This window comes from Schistocerca americana, chromosome 10 (genome assembly GCF_021461395.2).
Source record: "Schistocerca americana isolate TAMUIC-IGC-003095 chromosome 10, iqSchAmer2.1, whole genome shotgun sequence".
Classification (NCBI taxonomy): Eukaryota; Metazoa; Arthropoda; class Insecta; order Orthoptera; family Acrididae; genus Schistocerca; species Schistocerca americana.
The window spans coordinates 54,392,559-54,419,885 of NC_060128.1; the positions used below are offsets into that span (position 1 = coordinate 54,392,559).

The window sequence follows — 27,327 nt, forward strand, 5'->3', positions numbered from 1 at the left end:
ACGATACAAAACTTTCTGTTTACTTGTGCGAGGTGACGCACCGCTCTTCTTGCTGACATTTCAGAAATCGCTGAGTAACGCCACTAGGAGGCTGGTTGGAGGAGGAGCAGGAGCAGAAGATGAAATTCATAACCAGTGGCCTCCCAGATCGCCTCACCTTACCCCTCCCCTCCTGCAGTTTTTATCTGTGGTTGTAAACAAGACAGATTTTTTGCCCCATATGTGCCTGCTACTCTTGAAGATATGACCTCAAATTGTGGAGCTGTGAATAGCAATCAGCTGATTCCTGTGAGACCACAGTATGGTTTTGGTATAACCATACTTACAGGTGTATACTCTCTCAACAAAACCAACGGAGGAGGAGGAAAAGACGAGAACCACAGTTTTTAATAGATATGGAAAATTCTAAAGTTTTGCATTAAGTAGTTCGCGTTTAATAAGCTGTACAAAATTCATCGAAGAATCTCTCTTACTTGCGAAAAAAGGTGTACCTATGGCCACAAATTCAGCCAATAGTAAGTGAAAAAACGATGAAATTTCACATGTAAAAAAAATCTTATTTTGCCATGTTTCTGATCTTCCACTGCAATGAGTGTGAATCCTGAATCCGTCCTGGTCATACTGACAAAGTTTTACGAATTTGTTTGTAAAAGTATGGACAGTGGAAATTAAAAAGTCATGTGGTGCTTCTCCTGCTCCAAGAAGTTTGATGTCCTCCCCCCCCCCCCCCCCCCCCCCCCCCCCCCCCAAATGTTTGGATGAGGTGTGCCACCTTGCCTTTCGACTTTGGAAGGAAGGGATGTGCTGTGATGTGCTAAATGCCATTGTACTTACCAAAGTCCTCAAAAGATTGCGGGGTGCGAGGCCTCGACAGTGCACGTGGATGACGAACGACACAAAGTAAATGAAAAATGAGAAGCAGGAGCAATTGCCAATAATCAGAAAGTGTCTTAAAGACTAACAAAATCAATGTGCACATTTTCTCCAGTGGCCGTGGCAGAAAACGTGTGGCGCCACCTGCCGACCCGAACACTTGCGGCAGGCCACGACTGAGGTTATTTTGCCATTGGGTAAATGCCTGCCCGAAAAATGTAGTACTGGAAAACAGGTGTTTGGTAACTAAACAAAATTGTGCACCTTGCAACAACACACAAAATTTCTTTAAAGCATATACAATAGCAAGAGCTTCCTTAACCGGATAAATAATGTTGCTGAGCTGAGTTTATTGTTTTTGACAGAAAGGCAATAGGTTGTTCAGAGCTGTGTGAACGGCAATGTGTAAGGACAGGACCCACAGTGACCCCGACTTAATAAGTGGTTGACGCTCCACCGCTGAAACTGCGACACAGGAAGTGAACCGTTCTGTTGACAGGAGAAAATCACTATCTGGGAGGGAAAAGTGATGGCACAGTGCATAAAAATTCTGAAACAGGTCCGCTTCCCAACTTGGCAGGTGGTCTGGCTGCCCCCGTTGTCACGCATATGACCAATAGAGCATCAGAGGAGGCAATGTGGTAACTGGTGGTGGAGAAGCCATCCGCCTTGTGCCTCACCTCTGTATCCCATTGGAAACAGACCGGTTCCTCCCGGTCAAATAAGGGATCATGCCCACGGGAAGATGGGACAGAGCATTCATGTTTGCGTGTTGTGATGGGGGATGAAAATGGATCTCATAATTGTACTGGGACAAGAACGGAGTGCAGCTCTGAAAGTGATGAGCAGTTTTGTCCAGTATTGGTGCTGATGGGCTAAACGGGCGGGGAAACAACGCTGTTTGGTAATTAAACAAAGTTTTGCACTTTACAAGAACACACAACATTTCTTTAAAGCATAGACAATAGCAAGAGCTTCTTTCTTCACCTGATCATAATGTTGCTTAGCTGAGTTTAGTGTTTTTGACACAAAGGCAATAGGTTGTTTGGAGCTGTGTGAATGGCAGTGGGTAAGGACAGCCCCCCCTCCCCCCCCGCTCTCCACCTCTGTAACTGGGTACATCTGTACATAGGACCAGATGCTTGCCGAGTTGAAATGTTATGAGACATGGGACGGAGCAAAGACTATCCTTAAGCTGCACAAAAGCACACTCACAAACTGGAGACTGCACGAAAGTAGTAAGTTTCTGAAGCGACAGATGGAGGCGGTTCAGTTGTAGCCTCTCTGGGAATAAACTTGTGACAGTACGTCAGTTTGCTGCAAAATGCCCGAAGTTGTTGTCGAGCGGATAGACTCGGCAAAGGCGTAATGGAAATGATATGTTGTTCCACTGAATTATCAAACAATAGGAGAAGTTGACAAAACTCGTATCTCTTGCATCTCACTTGTTTACTTCACAGAAAACGTTTTGATACATCTGAATAGGGAATTACAATATGTGCCAGAAAAGGGAGTAAATAATTTCTAGACTGTTTGACGTGTGCTTACGATGGAAAGATCATAATTGTCTCGATATGTCTGGAGAGCCAGAAATCTACTGCTACGTGTCTCTGCAAGCAACATTCTGAGACCCGTCGTTCTCTACATATATGTCGAGATTGCTGAATACCTGGCGTTTATTCCAGTCTTCTATTAGTCCACCTCTTCCGTTTCCCCACTCTCTTTCCACCTCCTCCACTCTCGCTCTGTCGGTCCCCTCCTGCTGCCCCTCTCTGTCCGTATCCATCTCCTCCACTTCCCTTTCTCTGTTTCATTTCCTCCTCCCCCCTTCTCCCCACGTTATCACCCGTACCCCAATCGGAGGCTGGTGGTTCTTAACCCGAGGGTCTTTCTTTCCAGATCATAGTTAATGTCTATCAAATTTGGTTGAAATCATTCCAAGGGTTTAGAATGAGTTTCTTACTTGTGACTTTTCCCTTGTGTGCACGTGTTGAATTTATTTCACACATGTCACACGTATTATACACTTTTTATATGAATTTTTCTGTGCAGTTTCATTTTCAAACAGCTCAAGTTTATGATGTCATATCTCGTAAAGCGCGTGTCACACAATGACATTTTTATCTCGATACATTTAGCGACGTGTGGGTATTGTCTGCTAATAATGTGTTGTGAATAAGGTTTGTCTTAAATGCAGTAATTAAAATTCGTGATTCGTGTGACAGTTTTACTACACAAACACCAAAAATGTAACAAATTATCAACTTTTTTCTTTACATGATTTTCTGGTGGTTGTCAACAAGAAAAAAGCTTTGTAGAGGTTCGATATCATTGTAAAGTTTGCTGCAAGTCACAGTGCTCTCATCCTCAAATAATGAATGAATGAACATAGGTTTTTATGCGTCATATTTTACACTTCATTTTCACCCTGTGATGTTCGCCTGCTTTACCATATTCGTTGATAGTCCTTTGTGTCAACGGTGTTCTTATACTGGCTGAAAAATGGGGAATGGGGGGAGGGGGTGCAAGTTCAACACTGACTACTGTAAATGATATGTAGCTGGCAGGTGTAAAATCGTACAACACAGTTCTTTACTTTCACTGTTCACAACACCCCCCCCCCCCCCCCAATATTTACATTTATATGGCCAGTTTGCTATTGGTTAACTTTTTGATAATCCTCATTAATAGTTTGCAGGCAAAGATCAACATACTGCTACAACAGTTTACTGTTGAATGTTTATGAGCAGTAAAAGCCTAACCACACGGTTCCTGCACAATAATATGGTACATATTGAACAGACACTGTTATTGTTTTAACACACGGCCTATTTTTGTTACACTTATTTCACGGTTAAGTGGATGCATTGTTGTTGTTGTTCTAACCAACACAGATTCCTCATCTGAAAATCGGCTGTGGACTGACTGTCTCGGGAACAAAAATGGGCCTTTATAATATCATCACAATAATAGGTACTGAAACTATACATTGTTTGATGTTTAATTTACAGAAATTACAATTAAAACATAACTCATTCAATCAACTGAATATACAGAAAAATTCTCTCTTTTTTTTTAACAGTTTCTTCTACCACAAAGGTTAGGCCGAATAATTTGTTTAAATAATGAAATTAACAGATATAGTTATGCAAACAATACTTTTGACAAACCTGATAATTATTTGGGAATTAATTAAGGGCTGGCTTTGCTAATATGTTTTTGAATAGAGCTAAATAAATACTTTAAGAATCCTAGTGATTATTTTTCCAAATGTTTATAATTATTACAGAATTTATATTTGTTTCTAAGACAACAATAGAATCTAAGTCAACGAAACAATTACTGATTTCACCGTATAACAAAAGATATTAACTAGGAATAGTCAAAATAAATTAGGAAATCAATTACATACATAAAACTAAGCACAGAATTAGATCTGGTGTTATATTCTTTAAGACTGTGGGCCAACCTTTCTTTTATGAAAACAGATTATACTCAAATATGTTAATGGTAATTAATCAGAAATGAAAAAATGAATTTAAGGAGGCAGATGGCAAAACAAAAGAGGAAGTAAAGGGATCCCAGCTTGCTTCGTCACAACCACGATCCCAACACCCACCATTTTGATAGGTAATTATATATGAGGTACCTTGTGTGTTAATTCAAGGTATAACCTATTGCCATTCCAATTTTCATCCAGACCTGTCCAGTCATTTGACCCCAGGGTCCTGAGCTGGGGACTGGTCGGCGCCGCCAGTCTCCTGTCACCATAACCCCCGGACATGCTTCAGCGACCACCATATGGCGCGGTGGTGGAATGTTGTGTGCTGCGGGGAATGGTTATCTTGGCTTGACCGCCTGGATTGCGAGGAAGGCCAACCTCTATAAAAACCCCTCAATCTTCCGGTGTGCTCCGCGCCTATGAGATGCATGGCTGTTGAGGTGGAACAGTCGCAAGCGGGCAACCTCTGGGGCACCTGCCGCATCCCAGTTGTATAAGGCTTACTCAGGCACGCGGGGCTCTGTCTGAGCGGACCTTTAGTTCCCTCGCTGCTCGTGGGACCGCAATGGACCCTTCGACCTCTACATTTCCCCCTACCAGTGGATTGGGTGGGCCACTGGTAGGAAAACACACCCCATCGAAGAAGCGACTTCGTGCTGCGAGTCCTCCAGCGCCTAGTGTTGATCGAGATTTATCAGACTGTCGTAACAGAGCATATGCTGATAATCAGAATGTGTTTTTGATTATTAAATGGAAGGAGGGTAGCTTTGAGAGGGTTTCTCCCTTTTACATCCACAAGGGTCTTGAGGGAATTGCAGGAACACTTAAATCTGTGAAGCGACTGCGCAATGGGAATCTGTTAGTTGAGACATCTAGTTCCCCTCAAGTCGCTTCTCTTCAGAAAGCAACCTGTCTCGGTGAGTACGCTATCGAGACCGAGCTCCACTCCACTCTGAACTACAGTAAGGGTGTTGTGACATGTAGGGACTTGATGGATATCCCCACAGACGAGTTAAAATCTGAATGGGCTGATGAAAGTATTGTTGACGTGCAGCATATTATGAAATGAGTCGATGGGGACCTAGTCAAATCCGACTCGTTTATTCTCACGTTCAGTTGCCCACGACTCCCGGAGCATGTTAAAGCAGGGTTCTTACGTTTGCCAGTAAGGCCATATTTCCCCAACCCAATGCGCTGCTTTAAATGTCAGCGCTTTGGGCATACTACGTTGGGGTGCAATGGGGTAGCCACTTGTGGTAAATGTGGTCAGCCTGCCCATGAAGGAGCTGATTGTTCATTGCCTGTGAAGTGCGTGAATTGCTCTGGGAGTCACCCTGTCTGGAGCCGGGTCTGCTCCATCTATCTCGACGAACGGAAGATACAGGAGATTAAAACATCTAAGCGCATCCCCTATGGTGAGGCCAAGAAGCTCTTTAAGGCCATGCAACCTCCTGTGTTTACTACATCTTTCGCTTCCGCTCTAAAAGAAAACGGTACAACTGGCCACTGTTGCTACGCAAACAGAGGTTGCTAGTGTTAGCACTAATACCTGCGTTTGCCAGTGCACTTGTGCTGCTGCGGTTGTTTTGCAACCTGTGGCTCTCCCCGCAACGTCGGACGAGGCTGTGGTTGCTGACATTGGGGTACTTCCTCCCTCTCCCCATATGGGGCCTTCTGCCCAGGCAAGTCATGCTCCACCTGTTGACAAGGCTCTGCCTTCTAAGCCCCCCAAGACGAAGACGCCGAAGCTGAAGGTTTTGCCACCTGCGGAGACTAGTCAGGGTCGGTCCGATGACGAGGCCATCGTACTGTCTGACGTCGACCGGGGGCGATCTTCTCGCCCCACGAATAAATCTCCGGCCAGTACGGGCTCTCCTCCAAAGCCCAGAGGCAGGGTGAGAGTTCAGCCCCCCTGATCACTGGCTCCCATATTACAGTGGAACCTGAATGGGTTCAGGATGCATGTGGCCGAATTACAACTCCTTGTACGAGAGTGCCCTTTGTGCTTATGTCTCCGAGAGACACATTTTCGGGCCACTGATGCTCCTTCTTTACGGGGCTATACCGTATATCGGAAAGATGATCTGATGGGGGAAAGGGCAAAGGGTGGTGTTGAGGTTTTTGTCCGTGACGTGCACCCCTCATCTGAGCTCCCTCTCGTTACAAACTTGCAAGCAGTTGCAGTTGACCTTCTTGTGGGTCGGAGGCTCACAGTCTGTTCAGTTTACTTACCACCTCAGGATGCGATAGACTCTGAGGCTCTCGCAGACCGTATTAGCCAACTCCCCCGCCCATTTCTTCTTCTGGGGGACTTCAATTCTCATAATGTGTTATGGGGCTCTTCGACTACCTGCCCCAGGGGTCGCATTGTGGAAAGCCTCGTGATGTCTGAAGAACTGTGCATCCTCAACTCTGGTGCTCCCACTCATTTCTGTACTGCTTCTGGGTCGTCATCAGCTATTGACCTTTCCTTTTGCTCTCCAGCACTCGCGGATTCTGCTCTGTGGGAGGTTGCTGCTGACCTCCATTCTAGTGACCACTTCCCCCTTTGGATTCGCCTCCTGGATGAGGCTATGGCATTACCAGTGCTGCCCCGGTGGCACCTCTGCCGAGCTGACTGGACACTTTTCAGCCAACTGGCTGTTTTGGAACACCGTGCCAGCGTCCACGAATGGGTAGACCGTGTTACAGCCGTGATCTGCCATGCTGCTGAACTGTCAATCCCACGGTCATCCCCAGAGGCGTCCTGTCCCTTGGTGGACCCCTGAGTGCCGCTCAGCCATCCGAGCCCGGTGTGCAGCTCTGCGCCGTTTCAAGTGCCATCCCTCAGCTGACAATCTTGCGGCCTTTCGGGTGGCAAGGGCCAAAGCGCGGCGCGTGATTAAAGAGAGCAAACGACGGTCATGGCATTCGTTCTTGAACTCCATCTCCCGCTCCACTAATTCTACGAAAGTATGGGAAGCCATCAGGAGGATTTCCGGGAAACGCAGCCAACTACCCGTCACGGCATTGCTGCATCAGGGAAGTCTTCTCACGGTGCAGAGAGACATTGCCCAGACACTGGCCATGCATTTTGCGGCATCTACCGCCACTATTAACTGTGATCCAGATTTCTGCCGCTACCGCACTGCCATCGAGAGGGGTCACTTGGACTTCCGGTCTCCAAATTCTGAGCCCTACAACTGCCCCTTCACAATGTGGGAACTGGATTCGGCGCTGTCTGTGGCTCATGATACTGCGCCTGGTCATGATCAAATCCGGTACAGCATGCTGCAGCACTTGTTACTGCCTTCCAAGGAAGTTCTCCTGAATTGTTTTAATATCATATGGTTATCCGGCACGTACCCTGACTCGTGGCGGGAGGCGATTTTGATTCCCCTCCTCAAACCGGGGAAGGACCGAACGCATCCCAGTAGTTATCGGAGTATTGCTTTGACGAGCTGTGTCGGGAAGACGTTGGAATGCATGGTCAACTGTCGCCTGGTTTGGCTGCTCAAGACCAGGCAGCTCCTTAGCCCCTCTCAGTGTGGCTTTCGGAGATGTCGTTCAACTATAGACAACTTGACCTTGTTTGAGGCGGCCATCCAGCAGGCCTTCCTCCGTAACCAGCATTGTCTCGGTGTCTTCTTTGACATTCATAAGGCGTATGACACTACTTGGCGCCGCCATATCTTCAATCAACTCCATGAGTGGGGCTTTCGTGGCTGTCTCCCCATCTTCATTCGGTCCTTTCTTTCCCACTGCCTCTTTCGATATAGGGTTGGTAATGTGCTATCTGATTCGTATGTGCAGTAGAATGGTGTTCCTCAGGGAAGCGTTTTAAGTGTCACCCTCTTTGCCGTCGCCATTAACAGTATCACGTCCACTATCCGGAGTCCTGCCCAATGCTCCTTGTTTGTGGACGATTTTGCTGTTTTCTGTTCTTCCTCCGGTCTTGTCACTGCTAGTCGCCAGTTGCAGCTTACGATACAGCGATTAGAGGCATGGACTGCGAAGACGGGTTTTACCTTTTCTGCAGACAAATGTGTGTGTGTTCATTTTAATCATTCTCGACGTCTTTTTACCTCCCCTGAATTGCTTCTGAGGGACACCATTCTTCCTTTTAGCGACACTGTGCGGTTCCTGGGCCTCACTTTTGATTCCAAGTTGTCGTGGTTGCCTCACCTTAAAGACCTGAAGGTGCGGGCCCTGAAGGCACTGAATATTTTGAAGTGTCTGAGCCATCGGTCCTGGGGAGCAGATCGGGCGCGTCTGCTGCAGTTTTATAGGGCTTTCGTTCGATCGCGTCTTGACTATGGATGCACAGTGTATGGGTCAGCAAGGCCTTCGTATCTGAAGATTCTTGACGCAGTACACCGTGAAGGTATCAGGCTGGCCACTGGTGCCTTCCGTACCAGTCCCATCCCTAGCCTGTGTGCTGAGGCAGGGGAACCGCCGCTCGCCATCCGGCGGAAACTCCTCACGGTGCGACGGGTGTGTCAATTCCTTGCCTGTCCTAACTCCCCTGCGTACCCTACCATTGCCCGATCGCCTATGGAACGTCTCTTTTCCAGTCGTCCCAGGGCAACGAGACCATTTGGGATTCGTGCCAAGCATTTGCTTGAGTCCCTTGGTGTGGAGCGTGTGGCCCCCCCAACACCAAGGTTTTACTCGCCTGCCTCCCTGGTTGCTCCAGCGGCCCAGCGTCCTTTTAGACTTGTCGGAGTACTGGAGGAGCTGCACTCCTGTGTTTGTTTTTACCTCCTTATTTTATGATATTTTAAACCAGCATCCCGACCATGTACCAGTCTTTACGGATGGCTCTAAACAGGGGGACTCTGTTGGTTGTGCTGTTGTTTTCCCTGATCGAGTCGTCAAGTTACGGCTTCCTGCGGCGTTTACCATCTTTGATGCCGAATTGTTTGCGATCTTGCGGGCATTGGAGCAGATGCGATGTGCCCCAGTCGTAGGTTCCTCATCTGTTCTGACTCCCTGAGTGCCCTTCAGACCATGCAACACTTGTACACAGTGGATACGGTCGTCCAGGACATCCATGATGCTCTACTCCACCTGCAACGGCAGGGGAAGGAGGTTTCCTTCTGCTGGGTGCCAGGGCACGTGGGTATTAGGGGAAACGAACTGGCAGATGTGGCTGCCAAAGATGCATGTTCCCTCCCTCACGTTGTTGCATGTGCCGTCCCCCTCCATGCTGTTACCTCCCTCCTGCTTTATCGCGTTCTGCGTCAGTGGGAAGAGGAGTGGCTGGCAGTCGGTCAAGGCATCTGGTCAAGGCCACCACGCGGCCATTGCGCACGTCCTACCAGTCATGCAGGCAGGATGAGGTTCTCCTCACTCGCCTCCGCATCTGGCACAGTCCCTTAACGCATGGTTTTTTACTCCGGCGGGAGGACCCCCCCATTCTGCAGTGCTTGTGGCGTCCAGATTACTGTCCGCCACATTTTACTTGACTGTCTTTTATTCTCTGACCAGAGGGCGGTGGTTTCTTTGCCACCGGATTTGCCCTCTATTTTACAAGATGACGCAACGACTGTAGTTAAGGTCTTACGGTTTTGTGTCCTGTCCAATTTGTTGCCTCGGATTTTAGGGAGAGGGTTTTAATGTGCTGCTGGGTGACTGGCTCACCCAGGTTTTAGGTAGGAGGTCAGCCAGTCACGATTACCTCCTTGTTTCCCTTCAGTTTCTGTTCTCTTTTCCTTGTTTCCCTTCCTTTTTAGTGTGTTCCTTCTCCTCTTGTTTTGCCTCTGTATGTGAGGATTTGGACCTGCATCAGGTCTGTGTCTTTTAGCCGTTCTCCACACACACACACACACACACACACACACACACACACGAGAGAGAGAGAGAGAGAGAGAGAGAGAGAGAGAGAGAGAGATATTGCATTTATAAGGCACATTTTCCTGTGTAAATACTGTGTCAGAAAAAAAACAATTTTTCCACACTCTTTGGAAAAAAAAAAAAAAAAAAAATGCTCATTTTGTCACTATAAAACATGCAGCCCCTGACACTTGGGCAGTCTGACACAAAGTTGTATAGGTGAAAAGTCGTATAGCATGAAAGCATCCAACAGTCTTTTCAAAAACTCAAAGAAAGTGACAAAAACATAGTTGGTGATTAAATATCACTAAAGTGCGCGTCATATATCTTGGCGGCCGAGTTTAGGTTCGTTCTGCGCATCTGACGTCACAAAACACAGTCAGCCAATGAACAGGGAACGACGTTGCCAGATCTCGACAGCAGTGCAGAGCACGGACGAGTGTCTCCAGGTTTAGAAACGTTCAATCATAAATAAAGTAATAGAACAAAAGCAATGTCTTGATAGCAGACTTTCTTTTACAGAAAGTTTGTAAAAAGCATTCTTTACACCAATTGCTTCATATTCTATTAATTAATTAAACCAAATAAGCAATAAGACTCCTAATTCAGGCGATAGCAAGGAAAGGTGTTTATTTCAATCTCACAAACTGCTTTTTCGCAATAAAGAATAGTGGTAATTGTTTATTTCCTATTGTACTTCGACAAAGCAAGAGTAATTCATAGTCATACCAAGTGTTTATAAGTAGTTGCGTGCGGTGTTAGAGTCATTATGGAGTTACACTGTTCGATGAGCTGAGGTAGCGGAACGGTTAAGGTGTTGGGCTGCCAAGTGAAAGGTTATGAGTTCAAACCTTGTGTGGTGCATAATATTTTCTTTAATTAAAAACAATATTGGAGTGCCTTACTTCACGAATTTTATTCGTTTGAATGAAATTTCTGGTGCTTTGCCTCTTCATTAACTTTTTCACTGCTGGAGACACGTGCTCCCCGCATTCTGCGCTGTGCGCGATTTTGTCATCACTGCACTTCTCGCCTGTGCAGACACATGGTGTTCCCACTGCTTTGACACACTTATCATTCGATTTCACAAAAACTATTTGGCCAAAAAATTTGATTTTTACACGTCTTCTTGCCTGATACCTTCCCCCCATAAATGACTTAATTTTGTTTTGATGTGCAGCATTAAATGTAGTAAACCATTGCACGAAATTTTGAAGAGTTTGCAGAGGTAAAAGTCCATAGCGTATACTTTCCGTATGGTCGATTTTAGTTGCCACTATGTTGAGAATGAAATGTGGACAAGATACCTAAATTTCATATAATATTTACTGTATAACAATATCTCATTTAATATTGAGAAATATTCCGTCTTTCGCGACTGCAATAAAAGTTTTATATACACACGGCGCGTTTGGCTTTATTTTAAAGCACTTCCATCGGTGAAAGGTATGGCACATACACAATGGTATTCATGTTCTATTTCTTGTTTTTGTTCCACAGTCGCAGTTTTACCAATGGTATTGAAATATATCCCTCTTCTGCAACTGTAATAAGCGACTTATTTAGACCAGACGCGTTTCTCTCTTTTGAAGCATCATAAGAGGACTGTATTTTGTGTCCTCCATTGCCAAGTCATCTTTCGTAGTTTTGTGCTGCGGTAGCACAATATTCAACGTTTGTGTTGGCTCATCAGTGTTTTAGCAAATAAATGCTGTTTGTGTGTGCCACACACAAAATTATATTTGACATAGCTCTGAGCACTTCACTGACAGACGGTATATTCAAGTCCTAATGTTTTTGTAAGTCCACAGTTTTGTTTAATGTATTTTGTCTACTTCCTTTTGATTGATTGAAGTGCTTTAAAATAAAGCCAAACGTGCCCAGTGTAAGTAAAACTTTTGTTACAGTCGCGAAAGGTGGAATATTTCTCAATATTACATGCGACACTTATGTGGTACTTAAATTAAATGAAATATATAGGTATCTTATCCACATTTCATTCTCAACATTGTGGCAACTAAAATCGACCATACGGAAAGTATACTCTATGGACTTTTACCTCTGCAAACTCTTCAAAATTTCGTGCAATGGTTTACTATATTTAATGCTGCATACTAACTGCGTTGAACATCGAAACCAAATTAAGTCATTTATGGGGGGAAGGTATCAGTCAAGAAGATAGGTAAAAATCTAATTTTTGAGCCAAATAGTTTTTGTGGAATCGAATGATAAAGAGTGTCAAAGCAGTCGGAACACAATGTGTCTGCACAGGCGAGCAGTGCAGTGACAAAATCGCGCACAGCGCGGAATGCAGGGAGCACATCTTTGTAGCAGCGAAAGGGTTAATGCGGCCGTGGTGGCTTTACTTCATGAACTGCGCGCTCCCCCCTACACGTAAGCTTGCGAACTATGCTATACTATGGCGCTGCTTCTATTGGCGCGTGCGTCGTGTGCAACTGGCAACACAGCAATCTCCAGCGTCTGGGCGGGCATGCGCGAGCCGCCAAGATAAAAGAATTGAACTATAGTACTCAGTAACAAGTAAATCATGTGGTTAATCCATTAAATAGATTTTTCCAATATTCACTGTTTTTTTGCAACTGGTACTCTCTAACATACATATTATTGAGATAACAGCTTTGAAAATATGAACTTAACAGATTAATACTAACATATCATATACCGATCGCAAAATTTGTTTACAAGAGTATTAGCGAAAAGAATTGTTTAACCAGGTATAAAGAAACTAAATTCGATGAACAATATATTGACATGATTATGTGAAACTGCATTGAAGTAATTCAATAAATCAGTGTTCCAGAGTAAAAGATTAATGTTCAGCTGTGTACAATGTATTTTTCTTAATTTTAATGTATTACTTCTTTATATGTTTGGAGGGTGAGGGGACAAGTAACACGAAATCCTATTCTTATACTTCTGTATTTACATCCTCGGTGTGATCTCTTCTTCTTTCTTCCAAAATGTCACTGTCAAACTCAATAATGGGGATGTAGGTTGCACCACTGGTGCAGGGTTCGCACAGTTTGCAAACCGTGGTGCGCTCAATGCCATTTTTCCTGCGGGAACAACCTCGTGGCACCATGGGTGGAATGTGCAGTAAGTGGTTTTCCCCTGTTCTGCAAGAGCTGCTTCATTATTAGTGGGAACTGGAAAGAAACTGAATTTTGGATGGAGCTGGTGGGTAATTTTTTCACCCGTACATCTGCAAGTACATTATTAGAGAGTGCTAATGGGCAGTTGCTTCTGTAGGAGACAATGAAGTTAGGTTGAATGATGTCTCTGACATACATTTTCTCAAAGATTTAATAGCGAAGCACTTTTAATGGCTTTGTTGATCTTAGCAGTATAGTACTACTGTGAACTTCTCTGCAGTCTCATCAGATTCATCAGCAGTAATACTGGTATTGCAGAATACCTCTGCTCGTGTTCTATAAGTTGTTTTCATCTCCAGGACCTTAGGTGGCTCACTTCCCCTTTGCCGAGAAAATGACAGTTGTATCGCAGACACTGAAGACGTGTAGCAACAGAATTTTGTCTTTCGGGATTGCTTCAGCCTCATTCTCCCCCAGCATTTTTCTGCTGAAGCCAGGCAAAGGCAGAAACATTACTTACTCTGCAGGCCTCTAAATTTCAAGTTGTCTCAATTATCAGTCACAAGGAGGTGACAGCCCAGAGAGCTGAGGAACAACAGAAGTAGCTACAATTACTGTGTCGGCATCCTCAGCAGTTACCTTAATGTTGAAGTATTGTACAGTCAGTAAAGAAATGAAACACTGTTATCTTGTTCGTCTGACAGAAACAAATATCTTGTCACGGTTAATGATGTTGTTTTATTAAACGTGACAGTCTGTGCAGTTTTTCTGAGGGCTCTGTGCAGGCATTCAGCTGATATTGTCCTCCTGTCACTTGTTACATCATGGTATCCATCAAACACAATTGTGACCCATCTACCATACAAATGCTTGATGTAATCTACACACTTTGTAATTATGGAAGAGAATAGATATTTTGCTACCCATGCCACTGTCTGCAGCAGAAATCTGCCATCTTCAGTGAACTATACCTTTTTGAAGTCAGTTGTGTCTTAAAAGGCATCAAACAACTTGTAAAAGACAGAATTTTTATATTTTTACTGGTTATATACTGGAGGTGCTGAGCCACAATAGGTGCGCACCCCCCCCCCCCCCCCCCCCCCCCCACACACACACACACACACACACACACACACACAGTCTCTGGCAGCTGAAGCCAGATTACGAACTGCAGCGCCTGACGGGAGAGGCAAGTGGGTCGGGGTAAGGAAGAAGCTGCTGGAGCAGGAAGGAGGAGGGGATGCAGGGTAAGGGTGGAGGGATGGTAAAGTGCTGTTGTGTGAGCATGCAAGGATGAGGTGGAGAGACAATAGGGCAGCCAGGTGTAGACAGAGGGTGGTGGAGGGAGGGTGGGGGCTCGCAGAAAAGGAGAGAAGTAAAAAGGCTGGGCGGTTAGTGGAATTGAGGGCTGTCTAGTGCTGGAATGGGAACAGGAAAGGAGCTAGATGGGTAAGGACAATGAGTAATGAAGGTTGAGGCCGGGAGGGTTACGGGAACATAGGATTTACTACAGGAAGAGTTCCCACCTGCACAATTCAGGAAAGCTGGGGTGTGTGTGTGGGAAAAATCTAGATGTCACAGACTGTGAAGGAAACATGCAAATAAAGAACATCGTGGGGTGGTGTGCTCAGCAATGGGGTGGTCCAGTTGTTTTTGACCACAGTTTGTCGGTGGCCATTCGTGCGGATAGAGCGCGTGTTGGTTGCCGTGCCCATGTAGAATGCAGCACAGTCCTTGCAACATAACTTGTAGATCACATGACTGGTTTCATAGGTGGCCCTGCCTTTGATGGCATAGGTGATGTTTGTGACCTGATTGGAGTAGGTGGTGGTGGTGGTGGTGGTGGTGGTGGTATGGAACAGATCTTGCATCTGGCTCTATTACAGGGATATGAACCTTGAGGCAAGGGGTTGGGAGCAGGGGTTGTGTAGGGATGGATGAGGATTTGTGTAGGTTTGTTGGGTGGTGGCATACCACAGTGGGGAGGGGGTTGAGAAAAATAGTGGGTAGGACATTTCTCGTTTCAGGGCATGATGAGAGGTAGTTGAAACCCTGGTGGAGAATTAATCCAGTTGCTCCAGTTGTGGGTGGTACTCAGTCACGAGGAGAATGGACATCAGTAGGTGGTGGGTGACTGGAAAGATAAGGCACGGGAGATCTGTTTTTGAACAAGGTGTTTCGGAGGGGGGGGGGGGGGGGGATAATTATGGTCTGTAAAGGCCTCAGTGAGACCCTTTGGGTATTCTGAGAGGGATCGCTCATCAGTGCAGATGCTACAGCCATGAGTGGCTAGGCTGTATGGAAGGGACTTCTTGGTGTGCAATGGGTGCCTGCTGTCGAAGTGGAGATATTGCTGGTGGCTGCTAGGTTTGATATGGACAGAGGTACTGGTGTAGCCATTTTTGAGGTGGAAGTCAGTATTGATTAAGATGGCTTGTTGAGTTGAGTTGGACCAAGTAAAGCAAATTGGCGAGAAGGTCTTCAGGTTCTAGAGGAATGTGGATAGTGTCCCCACCCTCAATCCAGATCACGAAGATGTCATCAATGAATCTGAACCAGTTGAGGGATTTAAGATTCTGGATGTTACGGAACGATTTCTCTAGATGGCCCTTGAATAGGTTGGCCTATGATGGCACCATGTGAATGCTCATAGCCATACCTCAGATTGGTTTGTAGGTAATGCCTTCAAAGGAGAAGTAATTGCGGGTGAGAATCTAGTTGGTCATGATGACTAGGAAGGAGTTTGTCAGCTTGGAATCCGTTGGGCGTTGGGAGAGGTAGTGTTCAATAGCGGTAAGGCCCGTGCGCATTAGTGATGTTAGTGTAAAGGGAGGTGGCATCGATAGTGATGAGCAGGACACAGTGTGGTAAAGGAACAGGAACTGTGGAGAGTTGATGGAGGAAATGGTTAGTATCTTTTATATAGGTGGGTAGGTTGCGAGTGACAGGCTGAAGTTGTTGGTCTACGAGAGCCGAGCTTCTCTCAGTGGGGGCACAGAAACCGACCATCATAGGGCGTCCTGGTTGGTTGGGTTTTAGGAAGCATGTAGAAGGTAGAAGTGCAGGCAGTGGTATGGGTGAGGAGAGAGAGAGAGAGAGAGAGATAGACTCCGAGGAGAGTTTCTGGAATGGGCCTAAGAATTTCAGGAGAGACTAGCGATCCTCCCAGATTTCTGGAACGGTGTCACTGTGGCAGTGTTTGTAGGTGGATTAATATGACAGCTGGCGGAGTCCTACTGCCACGTAATCATTTCAGTTCAAGCCAAAACACCCACACACAATCCAGAACCTAAACAGACTCGAAACTCAGTCATGAATGTTTCCTCCAAAAGCTGTAGCCCCGTAGAAATATCAGACCCTTCTAAAGGCCTCACCTTGCCCCACTCCCAAATTCAATCACGCAGGGCTTGTTAAAGGTCTTCTTTCCTTCTCCCATCCCTACAGTCGAAACACTTTTTCGCCACTAACCCTGCCAGTCAGACTCAAGAAAAGACCAATGTTGAAGCCTGCCTGACTCATTTCACTCCTCCATTTGACCGTGATCCACCTCCACTGCCTCCAAATCACCCCCTGCTAATTTTGCAGAATTTCTTAACCTTGAACCTTGCCTCACCATCATTCCCCAAACCCCTCAATCTGGAAACTAATCTTACATCTGCAGAAAGAACTGCAATCCACCACCTAAAAACCGATCCTCACCTTATAATCCCACCTATTGACAAAGACTCCACCTCTGTTGTCTTGAACTGCAAGGGTTACCTGGCAGGAAGAATCCGCCAGCTGTCAGATTCGTCCATTTGCAAACCCTGCCACAGAGACCTCGTTCCAGAAACTTAACAGGATCTCCAGTCCCTCCTCAAATTCCTAGGCCCATCCCAGAACCTCTCCCTGGAGCCCATCTCTCTTCTCATCCCTATCACTCCCCGCACTCCTACCTTCTATGTGCTTCCTAAAACCCGACCAGACAGGACACACCATTGTGGCCAGTTACTGTGCCCCCACTGAGAGAAGCTCAGCTCTCCCAGACCAACACCTTCATCTGTTACCAACAGTCTACTCTTCTATATAAAAGATACCAACCATTTCCTCCACCGATTCTCTACATCTCATGTTCCTTTACCACGTGGTACCCCGCTTATCACTAATGGTGCCACCTCCCTTCACACTAACATCCTGAATGCCCGTGACCTTACTGCTGTTGAAAACTACCTCCAACGCCCGACAGATTCCAAACCAACTATCTCCTTCCCAGTCACCGAAGCCAACTGTATCCTCCTTTGAAGGCAGTACCTACAAACAAATTAGGGATACGGCTATGGGTACCTGTGTGGCACCGTCGTATGCCAACCTATTCGTGGGCCATCTAGAGGAATCATTCCTAAACACCCAGAATCCTTAACTCCTCACCTGGTTCACATTCACTGATGACAACTGTGTGATCTGATCAAGGTTGAGGACACCTCATTCACATTTATCTAGAAACTAAACACCTTGCCCCCATTCACTCCACCTGGATGTACTCAACCCAATGAGCCACCTTTCTCGATGTTAACCTCCACCTCAAAGATGCCTGCATCAGTGTCTCTGTCCATACCAAACCCACCAACCACCAGGAATGCCTCCACTTTGACAGTTGCCACCCATTCCATACCAAGTAGGCCCTTCCGTGCCAAGTAGGCCCTTCCATACAGCTGAGTCACCCATGGCCGTAGCATTTGCAGGACTCACTGAGGCCTTCACGGACTGTAAACCCCCCCCCCCCCCCCTCAATCTTATACAAAAACAGATCTCCCTTTCCAGTCACCCACCACCTCCCAAAGTCCCACAGTCGAGCCACAGAGGAGTGTTCCCCTCATGATTCAGGGAGTGTTCCCCTCGTGATTCAGTACCATCCAGGACTGGAACAACTGAAATACATTCTCCGCTAGTGTTTCAACTATGTCCTACCCACTAACCTTCCCAATCCCCCTTCCCATTGTGGTAATCTGCCGCTCACTGAACCTACACAATATCCTTGCACTACATCCTTACACAACCCTGTTTCCAACCCCTTGCCTCAAGGCTCATACTCCTGTAATAGAACTAGAGGCAAGACCTGTCCCTATACATCCTCCCACCACCACCACCACCACCACCACCACTTACTCCAGTCCAGTTGCAAACATGTGAAACCAGATAAGCTAAGCTGCAACCACTGTACTTCATTCTATGTGGGGATGACAACCAACAAGCTGTCTTTCTGCATGAATGGCCATTGACAAACTGTGGCCAAAAACCAACTGGACCACCCTGTTGCTGAGCACACTGCCCAACACGATGATCTTCATTTCAGTGTTTGCTTCAATCCTTGTCATCTGGAGCCTTCCCAACAGAACCAGCTTTTCTGAATTGCACAGGTGGGAACTCTTCCTGCACTATATCCTTCGTTCATGTAACCCTCCTGGCCTCAACCTCTGTTAGGTGATCCATCTAGCTGCTTCCCTGTTTCCATACCAGCACTACACAGCCCTCTGTTCCAACAACCCACCCAGTCTTTTCACTTCTCTCCTTTTCCGCTACCCCCCCTCCCTCCCAACCCCTCTCCCCAGCTCTCCATCTAACCTCCCAACTGCACTGAGCTGCCCTACTCTCTCTCCACTTCGTCTCTGCATACTCCCGCAGCATCACTTCAATGTCCCCCACCCACACCCTGCTATCCCTCCCACTCCCCCTCCAGCCTCTTCCTTACCCCAACCCAGCTGCCTCTCCCATCATGCACTGCTGTTTGTAGTCTGCCTCCAGCTGCCTGTGGTCTCGTGTGTGTGTGTGTGTGTGTGTGTGTGTGTGTGTGTGTGTGTGTGTGTGTGTGTATGCCCGTGCCCATGCGCACGCACATGCGTTTTGTCTATTTTTGACAAAGGCTTTGCTGGCCGATAGCTTATTGTGTGACATTCTTCTTATTGTGCCTATGTGCGACTCAGTGAGTAGCAAGTGTCCTTTTCATAATATTGTTACATTCCATCTAGGATTTTCCATTTTTTTTGTTTTTGGTATATCTACATAGGCAGAAAATGAGTGTACTGAAAAGTAAATGAACAAGAGTGAACATTTGAAGACATCATTCAAATGAAAACAAAGTTGAGGTTAGTTATTAAACATGTGATTTACGAGGGTCACTCGAAAAGAAATGCACACTATTTTTGTAAAAATACAGTTTTCATTCTGCATGTGTGAAAGTTTTACAGTGTGTAGATACATCCTTCCTGCTCATTTTCAAACTTAGTTCAACCTGTTCCCGTGAGTGGTGCCGTCACAACATGTCTTCAAGATGGCTGCTACACTTGACGTTCGTCAGAAGCAATGTGCTCTCATAGGATTCCTGTGCTGTGAAAATGAGACTGTGGGAAACATCCACAAGAGTTTGAAAAAGGTGTATGGAGATGATGCTGTCAATCGCAGTACAATTAGTCGGTGGGCAAGCAGGTTACGTGATGAAAGCAGACACGGCAATATTGAGGATTGTACTCGCAGCAACAGGCCTTGTACTGCACACACTCCAGACAATGTGCTGAGAGTTAACGAATTGGTGACTGCTGACAGACCCATCACAGTGAATGAATTGTCATGCTTTGTTGGGATAGGGGAAGGAAGTGTTTGCAGAATACTGAAAGTGTTGGCGTTAAAAAAGGTTTGTGGCAGGTGGGCTCCCAGGATGTTGACAGTGGCTCACAAAGAAACAAGAAAAACAGTATGCAGCGAACTTTTGGAACAGTACAAGAATGGTGGAGATGAATTTCTTGGAAGAATTGTGACAGGTGATGAAACATGTCTTCATCATTTTTCACCAGAGACGAAGAGGCAATCAATGGAGTGGCATCATGCAAATTCACCCAAGAAAAAAAAATTCAAAACCACACCTTCTGCTGGAAAAGTTTTGGCTACGGTGTTTTTCGATTCTGTAGCACTCTTGCTTGTGGACATCATGCCAAGTGGAACCACCATAAATTCTGATGCATATGTGACGACACTGAAGAAACTTCAAGTTCGACTGAGTCGTGTTCGACCACATCGGCAAAAGCAGGACGTTTTGCTGTTGCACGACAATGCACGGCCACACATGTCAGTCAAAAAACCATCGAAGCAATCACAAAACTTGGATGGACTACACTGAAACACCCACCTTATAGTCCTGACCTGGCTCCATGTGACTATCATCTCTTTGGGAAACTGAAAGACTCTCTTCGTGGAACAAGGTTTGAAGATGATGACTCCCTTGTGCATGCTGTCAAACAGTGGCTCCAACAGATTGGTCCAGAATTTGACCATGCGGGTATACAGGCGCTGGTTCCAAGATGGCGTAAGGCAGTTGAGAGGGATGGAAATTATGTGTATAAATGAAAATATTGTTCCTAAAGGATCTATCTACACACTGTAAAACTTTCAAACATGAAGAATAAAAGAGGGATTTAAAAAAAAAAAGTGTGCATTTCTTTTGGAGTGATCCTCGTACATACGATCGAATGGTGATATGTACTTACCAGATTGGCTTTCTATCACATTATTGGACTTTTTGAAATTGCAGTCAATGCTCTACAACTTTTTTCCTAGAACATTTTGTGTCAGATGCAAATTCTCAGATGCTGCATGTTTTATAGTGATGAGACGAGTGTTTTTCGAGAAGTGTGCAAAATTACCATTTTCTGACATATCGATTCAGTGGGAAAATTTAATAATGTAGTGAAGTTTTGGTATTCAATTGATGCAGAATTTAATGCTCTAAATTTTTGGTAAGTCCACAACTTCTGTGGTTTTCTTTTCATCACAGCTAAACCTCCACTCAGAAATTGGGGTAAACTGGGACTGTTGAACTCAGTGGCTTACATGAGGGGCTAAAACAGTTCCCAGAATTCAACTAATTTTTAAAAAGCAACGTCCTTTTTGGAGCTAATTTTACTGGCCAAACAGGTAACCATTGATACTTGACACGTGCCAACTGAGGGGCCCAAGCCTGGGATGCATCTCGGAGTTGAGTGGGGACACAATAGCCTCCGTATCATGAACTTGTAAGATTAGCAGCTGATCCATCATATGCCCTTCAAGCAAAATTTGTTGTAGCTTGCAAACAACTGGTTTTTTGAAACTTCCTGGCAGATTAAAACTGTGTGCCCGACCGAGACTCGAACTCGGGACCCTTGCCTTTCGCGAGCAAGTGCTCCACCAACTGAGCCACCGAAGCACGACTAACGCCCGGTACTCACAGCTTTACTTCTGCCAGTACCTCGTCTCCTACCTTCCGCTGAAGAGTGAAAATCTCATTCTGGAAACATCCCCCAGGCTGTGGCTAAGCCATGTCTCCGCAATATCCTTTCTTTCAGGAGTGCTAGTTCTGCAAGGTTCGCAGGAGAGCTTCTGTAAAGTTTGGAAGGTAGGAGACGAGGTACTGGCAGAAGTAAAGCTGTGAGTACCGGGCGTTAGTCGTGCTTCGGTGGCTCAGTTGGTGGAGCACTTGCCCGCGAAAGGCAAGGGTCCCGAGTTCGAGTCTCGGTCGGGCACACAGTTTTAATCTGCCAGGAAGTTTCATATCAGCGCACACTCCGCTGCAGAGTGAAAATCTCATTCTGGAAACATCCCCCAGGCTGTGGCTAAGCCATGTCTCCGCAATATCCTTTCTTTCAGGAGTGCTAGTTCTGCAAGGTTCGCAGGAGAGCTTCTGTAAAGTTTGGAAGGTAGGAGACGAGGTACTGGCAGAAGTAAAGCTGTGAGTACCGGGCGTTAGTCGTGCTTCGGTGGCTCAGTTTGTGGAGCACTTGCCCGCAAAAGGCAAGGGTCCCGAGTTCGAGTCTTGGTCGGGCACACAGTTTTAATCTGCCAGGAAGTTTCATATCAGCGCTCACTCCGCTGCAGAGTGAAAATCTCATTCTGGAACTGGTTTTTTGACACATTTATGGCAAGAGGCCAACCATTTGGGGCAGGCCACCCATTCGTGCTGTACGAAATATGAGTGGCACAGAGGAAGCGGCGTTTGCTGTACCAGCCGCTGACAGCATATTTGTCAACAGTGGCCCAGTCGACTTGTTTGTACTGTGGCTACTCCCTCTTCCTACAGTGTGTTCGGCTCCGTGCACCAGACCTGCATACTGTCAACAGTGGTGACATCGCTCTGAGCCTCTAATTGGTGCACCACAGTGTGGGAGATCTCGAACAATTGTGCAATATTCAAAACCTCTTCCAACGTACGGTCCTCAAGCTTCAGGGCACGTTGGTGCACTTCCGTATCTGTAGCTGAATGAATGACTGTGGTGTCCACATAAGACTCCTGAGACTGAGCCGTGATAAACTGACACGACTGAGGCCGTGAAGCTCAATGAGCTCGACGCAATTTCAGCAGCTCTTTGACACATTGGTAGAATTCGACATGTGCACTGACCACACACGTACTCTTGTGGTGGTAGGAGGACAGCAAGCGACATATCGTCAAAAGAAAGCAATGCTGGTTCTTGCAGAGGAGCTAATTGACACAGTAAGTGATACGTACAAGGTGTACCCGTGATAAGAAAAGAGCTTTAGAGACCTCCTTGTCGACCACCCAAAATGCCACAGAATGTCAATGAAGCTTCCCAGTATTCTGCAGATTTGTTATAGGGTGGGTACGTCGGTGGGTGAACAACCGGCAGCTGAGCGTGGGTCATCGTAGCCAGTCACCATTCTGGCACGGTCACATCAGCGCGCTGTTGCAGAAGTAACTGGAGTGAAGCCACTGTGGAAGAACTGAATGGCCGGAAAATGACAAAAAATGAAACATGTGAAAATCTGAGCCTCTCTCATCACCACTTGTTATAACTAGGAACGTGAGTCATACGGCCATAAGAGAGAATTTCTTGAATCACAGAGTGACAATAGCAAGAAGGTATCTATATGTCTCAAATGCATTAAAAACTGAAGTCCGGGAGGCCCGTGTGTGTCCTTAAAAGGACAGTATCCGTGTCGGATGTCACGGGAGTAGTGGTGCACTAATGGCGACCAGGAGATGGCAGTTGGTGACTGGGCTGCCTATGGCGGCTGCCTCGAGTATTCCGGGTGTGCCATTTGTGTGTCTGTGGACACTGTGTTAGCCCTAGTGCCCTGACTTATATTCACCGTAAGTGACAGCTGTAGTAATCAGTGTGTTATCACATATAATTATATAATTAGCCAATGATAGTTATGCTTCTGATAGAAATTAATGTTATAGTAATAGTAATGATCTCATATTATGGTGGCTAATGTCGTAAAGGTGACAGTTGAACATGGTACTATTAAAAATACAGGATACGAACCATAAATTTAGAGTTAGATAAGTTACATTGTTTCTTCGGACCTATGAAACAGGGCAGGAGATAAATAACTCTCACGAGCCCCATTTCTGTTGTTCACAGGTCTATCTCACCATTGCTGACAGTCTGCGCCAACAGCTTAGAACGTGTGCAACTCTACGAGACCCACTTAGACCACACTGCAGTGACAGAGACGTTTACCGCCCTGGGAAGCTTGAAGAACTTGCAGGAACTTATGATAACACTCCCTGATCAACTACTGCCTGGAACAGCTGCTCTAGCATTTAAGTAAGTTACGTGTGAACACACATTTCTATAGTCTGATGCAATTTATTAAAATAGGAGAGGAGAGACGCAGAGAAGGAGAAAGGACTATCCAGGTGCTCTGGAGGGATAGAAAGAATGTGTGAGCAGTGCAGGGGATAGCGACCGATGGAGGCCAGGTACTAGGGAAAATTGAGGCCAGGGGAGTTGCAGAAATGAAGGATATATTGCAGACTTAGTTCTCACTTGTGCTATTCGGGTAAGAATCCAGATGGCAAGGGCCCTGAAGCAGTCTCGAAGATGAGCACACTGTGCCGTGTGGCACGCTCAGCAGCTGAGTTGGCAGTTGGACGGTGGCTGTTCGTGTGGACAGATACCTTGTTATTGTTTGTGCCTGTGTAGAATGCCACACAGTGGTTGGTAGACCAGGTGGCTGCTTTTGATGGGGCAGTCAACGTCTGTGACAGTAGTGGAGTAGGTGGTAGTGGAAGTAAGTATGGGAAGGTCACGCATCTAGGTCTATTATAAGGCCGTGAGCCTCGTGGCAAGGGGCAGATATGAATTAAGGATAGGCAAGGATACTGTGTAGGTTGTACGAGCATACGAATGCTGCTGTAGGTGAGGTGGGGAGGACATTTCTCATTTCAGAGCAAAGTGAGAGGTAATTTAAATCCTGGTGGAGAATGCGATTCAGCTGCTCCAGTCCCGGGTGGAACTGAGTCGAGTCAAACTGCTCGTCTGTCACCGGTAGGTGAGTGGGGAGAGAAAGTGCAGGAGATCTGTCCCTGGATAAGATAGTGAGGTTAATTTTGATCTGTGAAGGCTCAGACGAGACCCTCGGCATGTTTGGCAGGGGACTGCCCATTGGTGCAGGTGCGACAGCCACAGTTGGCTAGCCTGTATGGAAGGATTTCTTAGTGTGGAATGAGAGATATCGTTCATTGATGTGGATGTATGTATCGATGTGAGGTGATGATAGGCGTCGAGGAAGGGAGCTTGTTGAGCCGAGGAAGACAACATCATCATCAGACAGATATTCCAAAATTAGATATTGGAGTGTAATATCCAGGACCCTATACAGACTCAAAACTCAGTTTAGTAATGCTGAAGAATAAGGTGAAGTTTGATCGTATGGAAGAATCAGTGTGCAAAGAAGTAAGACACTGAAGTATTGAGGAATGACAATGAGCACTTGAAGGTCTCCAACGGTGTAGATACTGCAGTAATCAGTATCACAGTAGACAGTGCAGTTGAAGAGGAATGAACATCTGTAAAAAGGGAAGTCACAGAAGTTGCACAGAAAAACATAGGTACAAGGAAGGTATGTGTGAAGAAACCTTGTGTAACACAAGAAATACTTTGATTGACAAAGAGAGGAGGTTCAGAAATGTTCAGGAAAAATACAGTGATATAGCAGTATCTCATTCAGTAGTAAAATAAATGGGGAGTGCAGGGAAATAAACATGAAATGGCTGCAGGAAATAGTTGGAGGAATAGAAAAAGAAATGGTCCTCAGAAAGATTGATTTGGCATACAGAAAAGTCAAAACAACTTTGATGAAAGTAAAAGCAAGGGCATCAACACTAAGAGAGTAATGGGAATTCCACTGTAAAATACAGAGCAGTGCGTAGCTACGTGGAAAGAGCACACTGAAGGCCTCTACGAGGGCAAAAACTTCTCTAATGTGATAGAAGAAGAAATGCCAGTTGATATGGAATACATTGGGTATCCAGTGTTAGTTGGAATTCAAAAGAACTTTGGAAGACTTGCAATCAAGTAAGGTAGAAGGGAAAAAGAACATACCTTGGAATTCCAGAAATCATTGGGGAAGTAGCAGCCAGTTGTTGTGTGGAATGCGCAAGTCTGTAGACATACCGTAAGACTTTCAAAAACGTATTATCCACACAATCCCGTACACAGCGAGGCCAGACAAGTGCGAGAACTATCACCAAATTAGATTAACAGCTCGTGCATCCAAGTTGCTGGCAAGAATAGTAGATCGATGAGTGGAAAATTGAGGATGCATTTGATGAGGATCAGTTTGGCTTTTGGGTACATAAAGGCACTAGATAGGTGGTTTTGATGTCGCAGTCTGTAAGGGAAGCAAAAATAAGAAAAAATCAAAACACTTTCGTAAGATTTGTTGGCCTGGAAAAAGCTTTAGACAATGTAAAATGGTGATGTTCAAATTGTGAGATCAGTAAGAATAAGGTAATACACAGGGTGGTCAGAAACAGTGTGAAAAGCTTGTAAGGATGCTGTAAAGGAGGATATGCCGAGAAAGGAACGTTCGGAAAAAATTAGATATGTTGCGCCATTTCGGTTATTTAGCATTGAAATTGGCCAGTCGGGTTGTCACGTGTGCAAATTCAGATAGTGGCACCAAACTGGTTCTTAGTTCGGTTTCCTCAAACCAAACAAACATAACTTTTGCTCACCTAGCTTAAATATATCACTTCTACAAAAGACACGTTTTAACTAGTAATGAGCGTTTGAACAAGTGGTAACTCAGGAACCCACAGGTGCCTGTGCATTACCACATTTCAGCGTGTGCAAGTGCTCGAATTAGTCCACTCGATGATCTGATTGATAATCTACAATGCTAAATAAATTGGAAGCAGCACAATATATTGCATTATTTTCTCAGCACAACATACCCTGCAACACCCTTACAAGCTTTTCAGACTGTTTCTGATCACCCTGCGTAATGGATAATGTACAATGTGGACAAGAACCAAGAGAAAAAAATAAGAATGGAAGACCAAGTACTCAGATTAAGAAGAATGAAGGACAGGGATGTAGTCTTTACGTCTGCCGTTCAATCGTATGTCGAAGAAATAGTGACAGACATAAAAAGGAAGGTTTAGTGGTGGGATTTTAAAATGTAGGCTGAAAGGCTATCGGTGATGATGTTTGCTGTGGGCACTACTGTCCTCAGTGAAAGTGAAGAAGAAGTACAGAACCTCTCGAAGGAATGAACAGTCCAGTGAGTATTGAATGTGGATTAAGAGGAAACCAAAGAAAGACAAAAGCAATGAGGAGTAGCATAAATGAGATTAGTGATAAACTGATCATGAAAATTAAGGAATTCTGCTACCTCAGAAGCGAAAACAAGTGAGTGACAAAGCCAGGAGAACACAAAGAGCAGACTAACGGGGGCATAGTGGGCATTGATGACCGTAAGAAGTCTATTAGTATCAAACATTGCCCATAATATGACAAAGAACTTCCTGAGAGTATAGATTTGGAATGTAGCATTATGTCGTAGTGAATCGTGGACGTGAGAAAACCAGTAAAGAAGTGTTTGATAAGTGGTTCTGTAGAGGAATGTCAAAAATTATGTGGAGTGATAAGGAATAAAGATGTTCTTTGCACTATCAGTGAATAAACAAACATGGAAAACACTGACAAGAAGTAGTGACAGGAAGACATCAGAGAGTAATTTCCGTGGTACTAGAGAGGTAGCTGT

The 27,327-nt window shown here is 45.5% G+C and overlaps 1 protein-coding gene across 3 annotated transcripts in view; it reads left to right on the forward strand.

Moving 5' to 3' along the window:
* The window catches only part of LOC124552737 (SCF E3 ubiquitin ligase complex F-box protein grrA-like), a 145,133-nt gene that overhangs the window by 59,132 nt on the left and 58,674 nt on the right, over positions 1-27,327 (forward strand). For all 3 annotated transcript variants that reach the window (XM_047127081.1, XM_047127083.1, XM_047127082.1), the window contains one exon: positions 23,697-23,882. In XM_047127081.1, the coding sequence (XP_046983037.1) occupies positions 23,697-23,882 (186 nt within the window). The remainder of the gene's footprint in view (positions 1-23,696; positions 23,883-27,327) is intronic.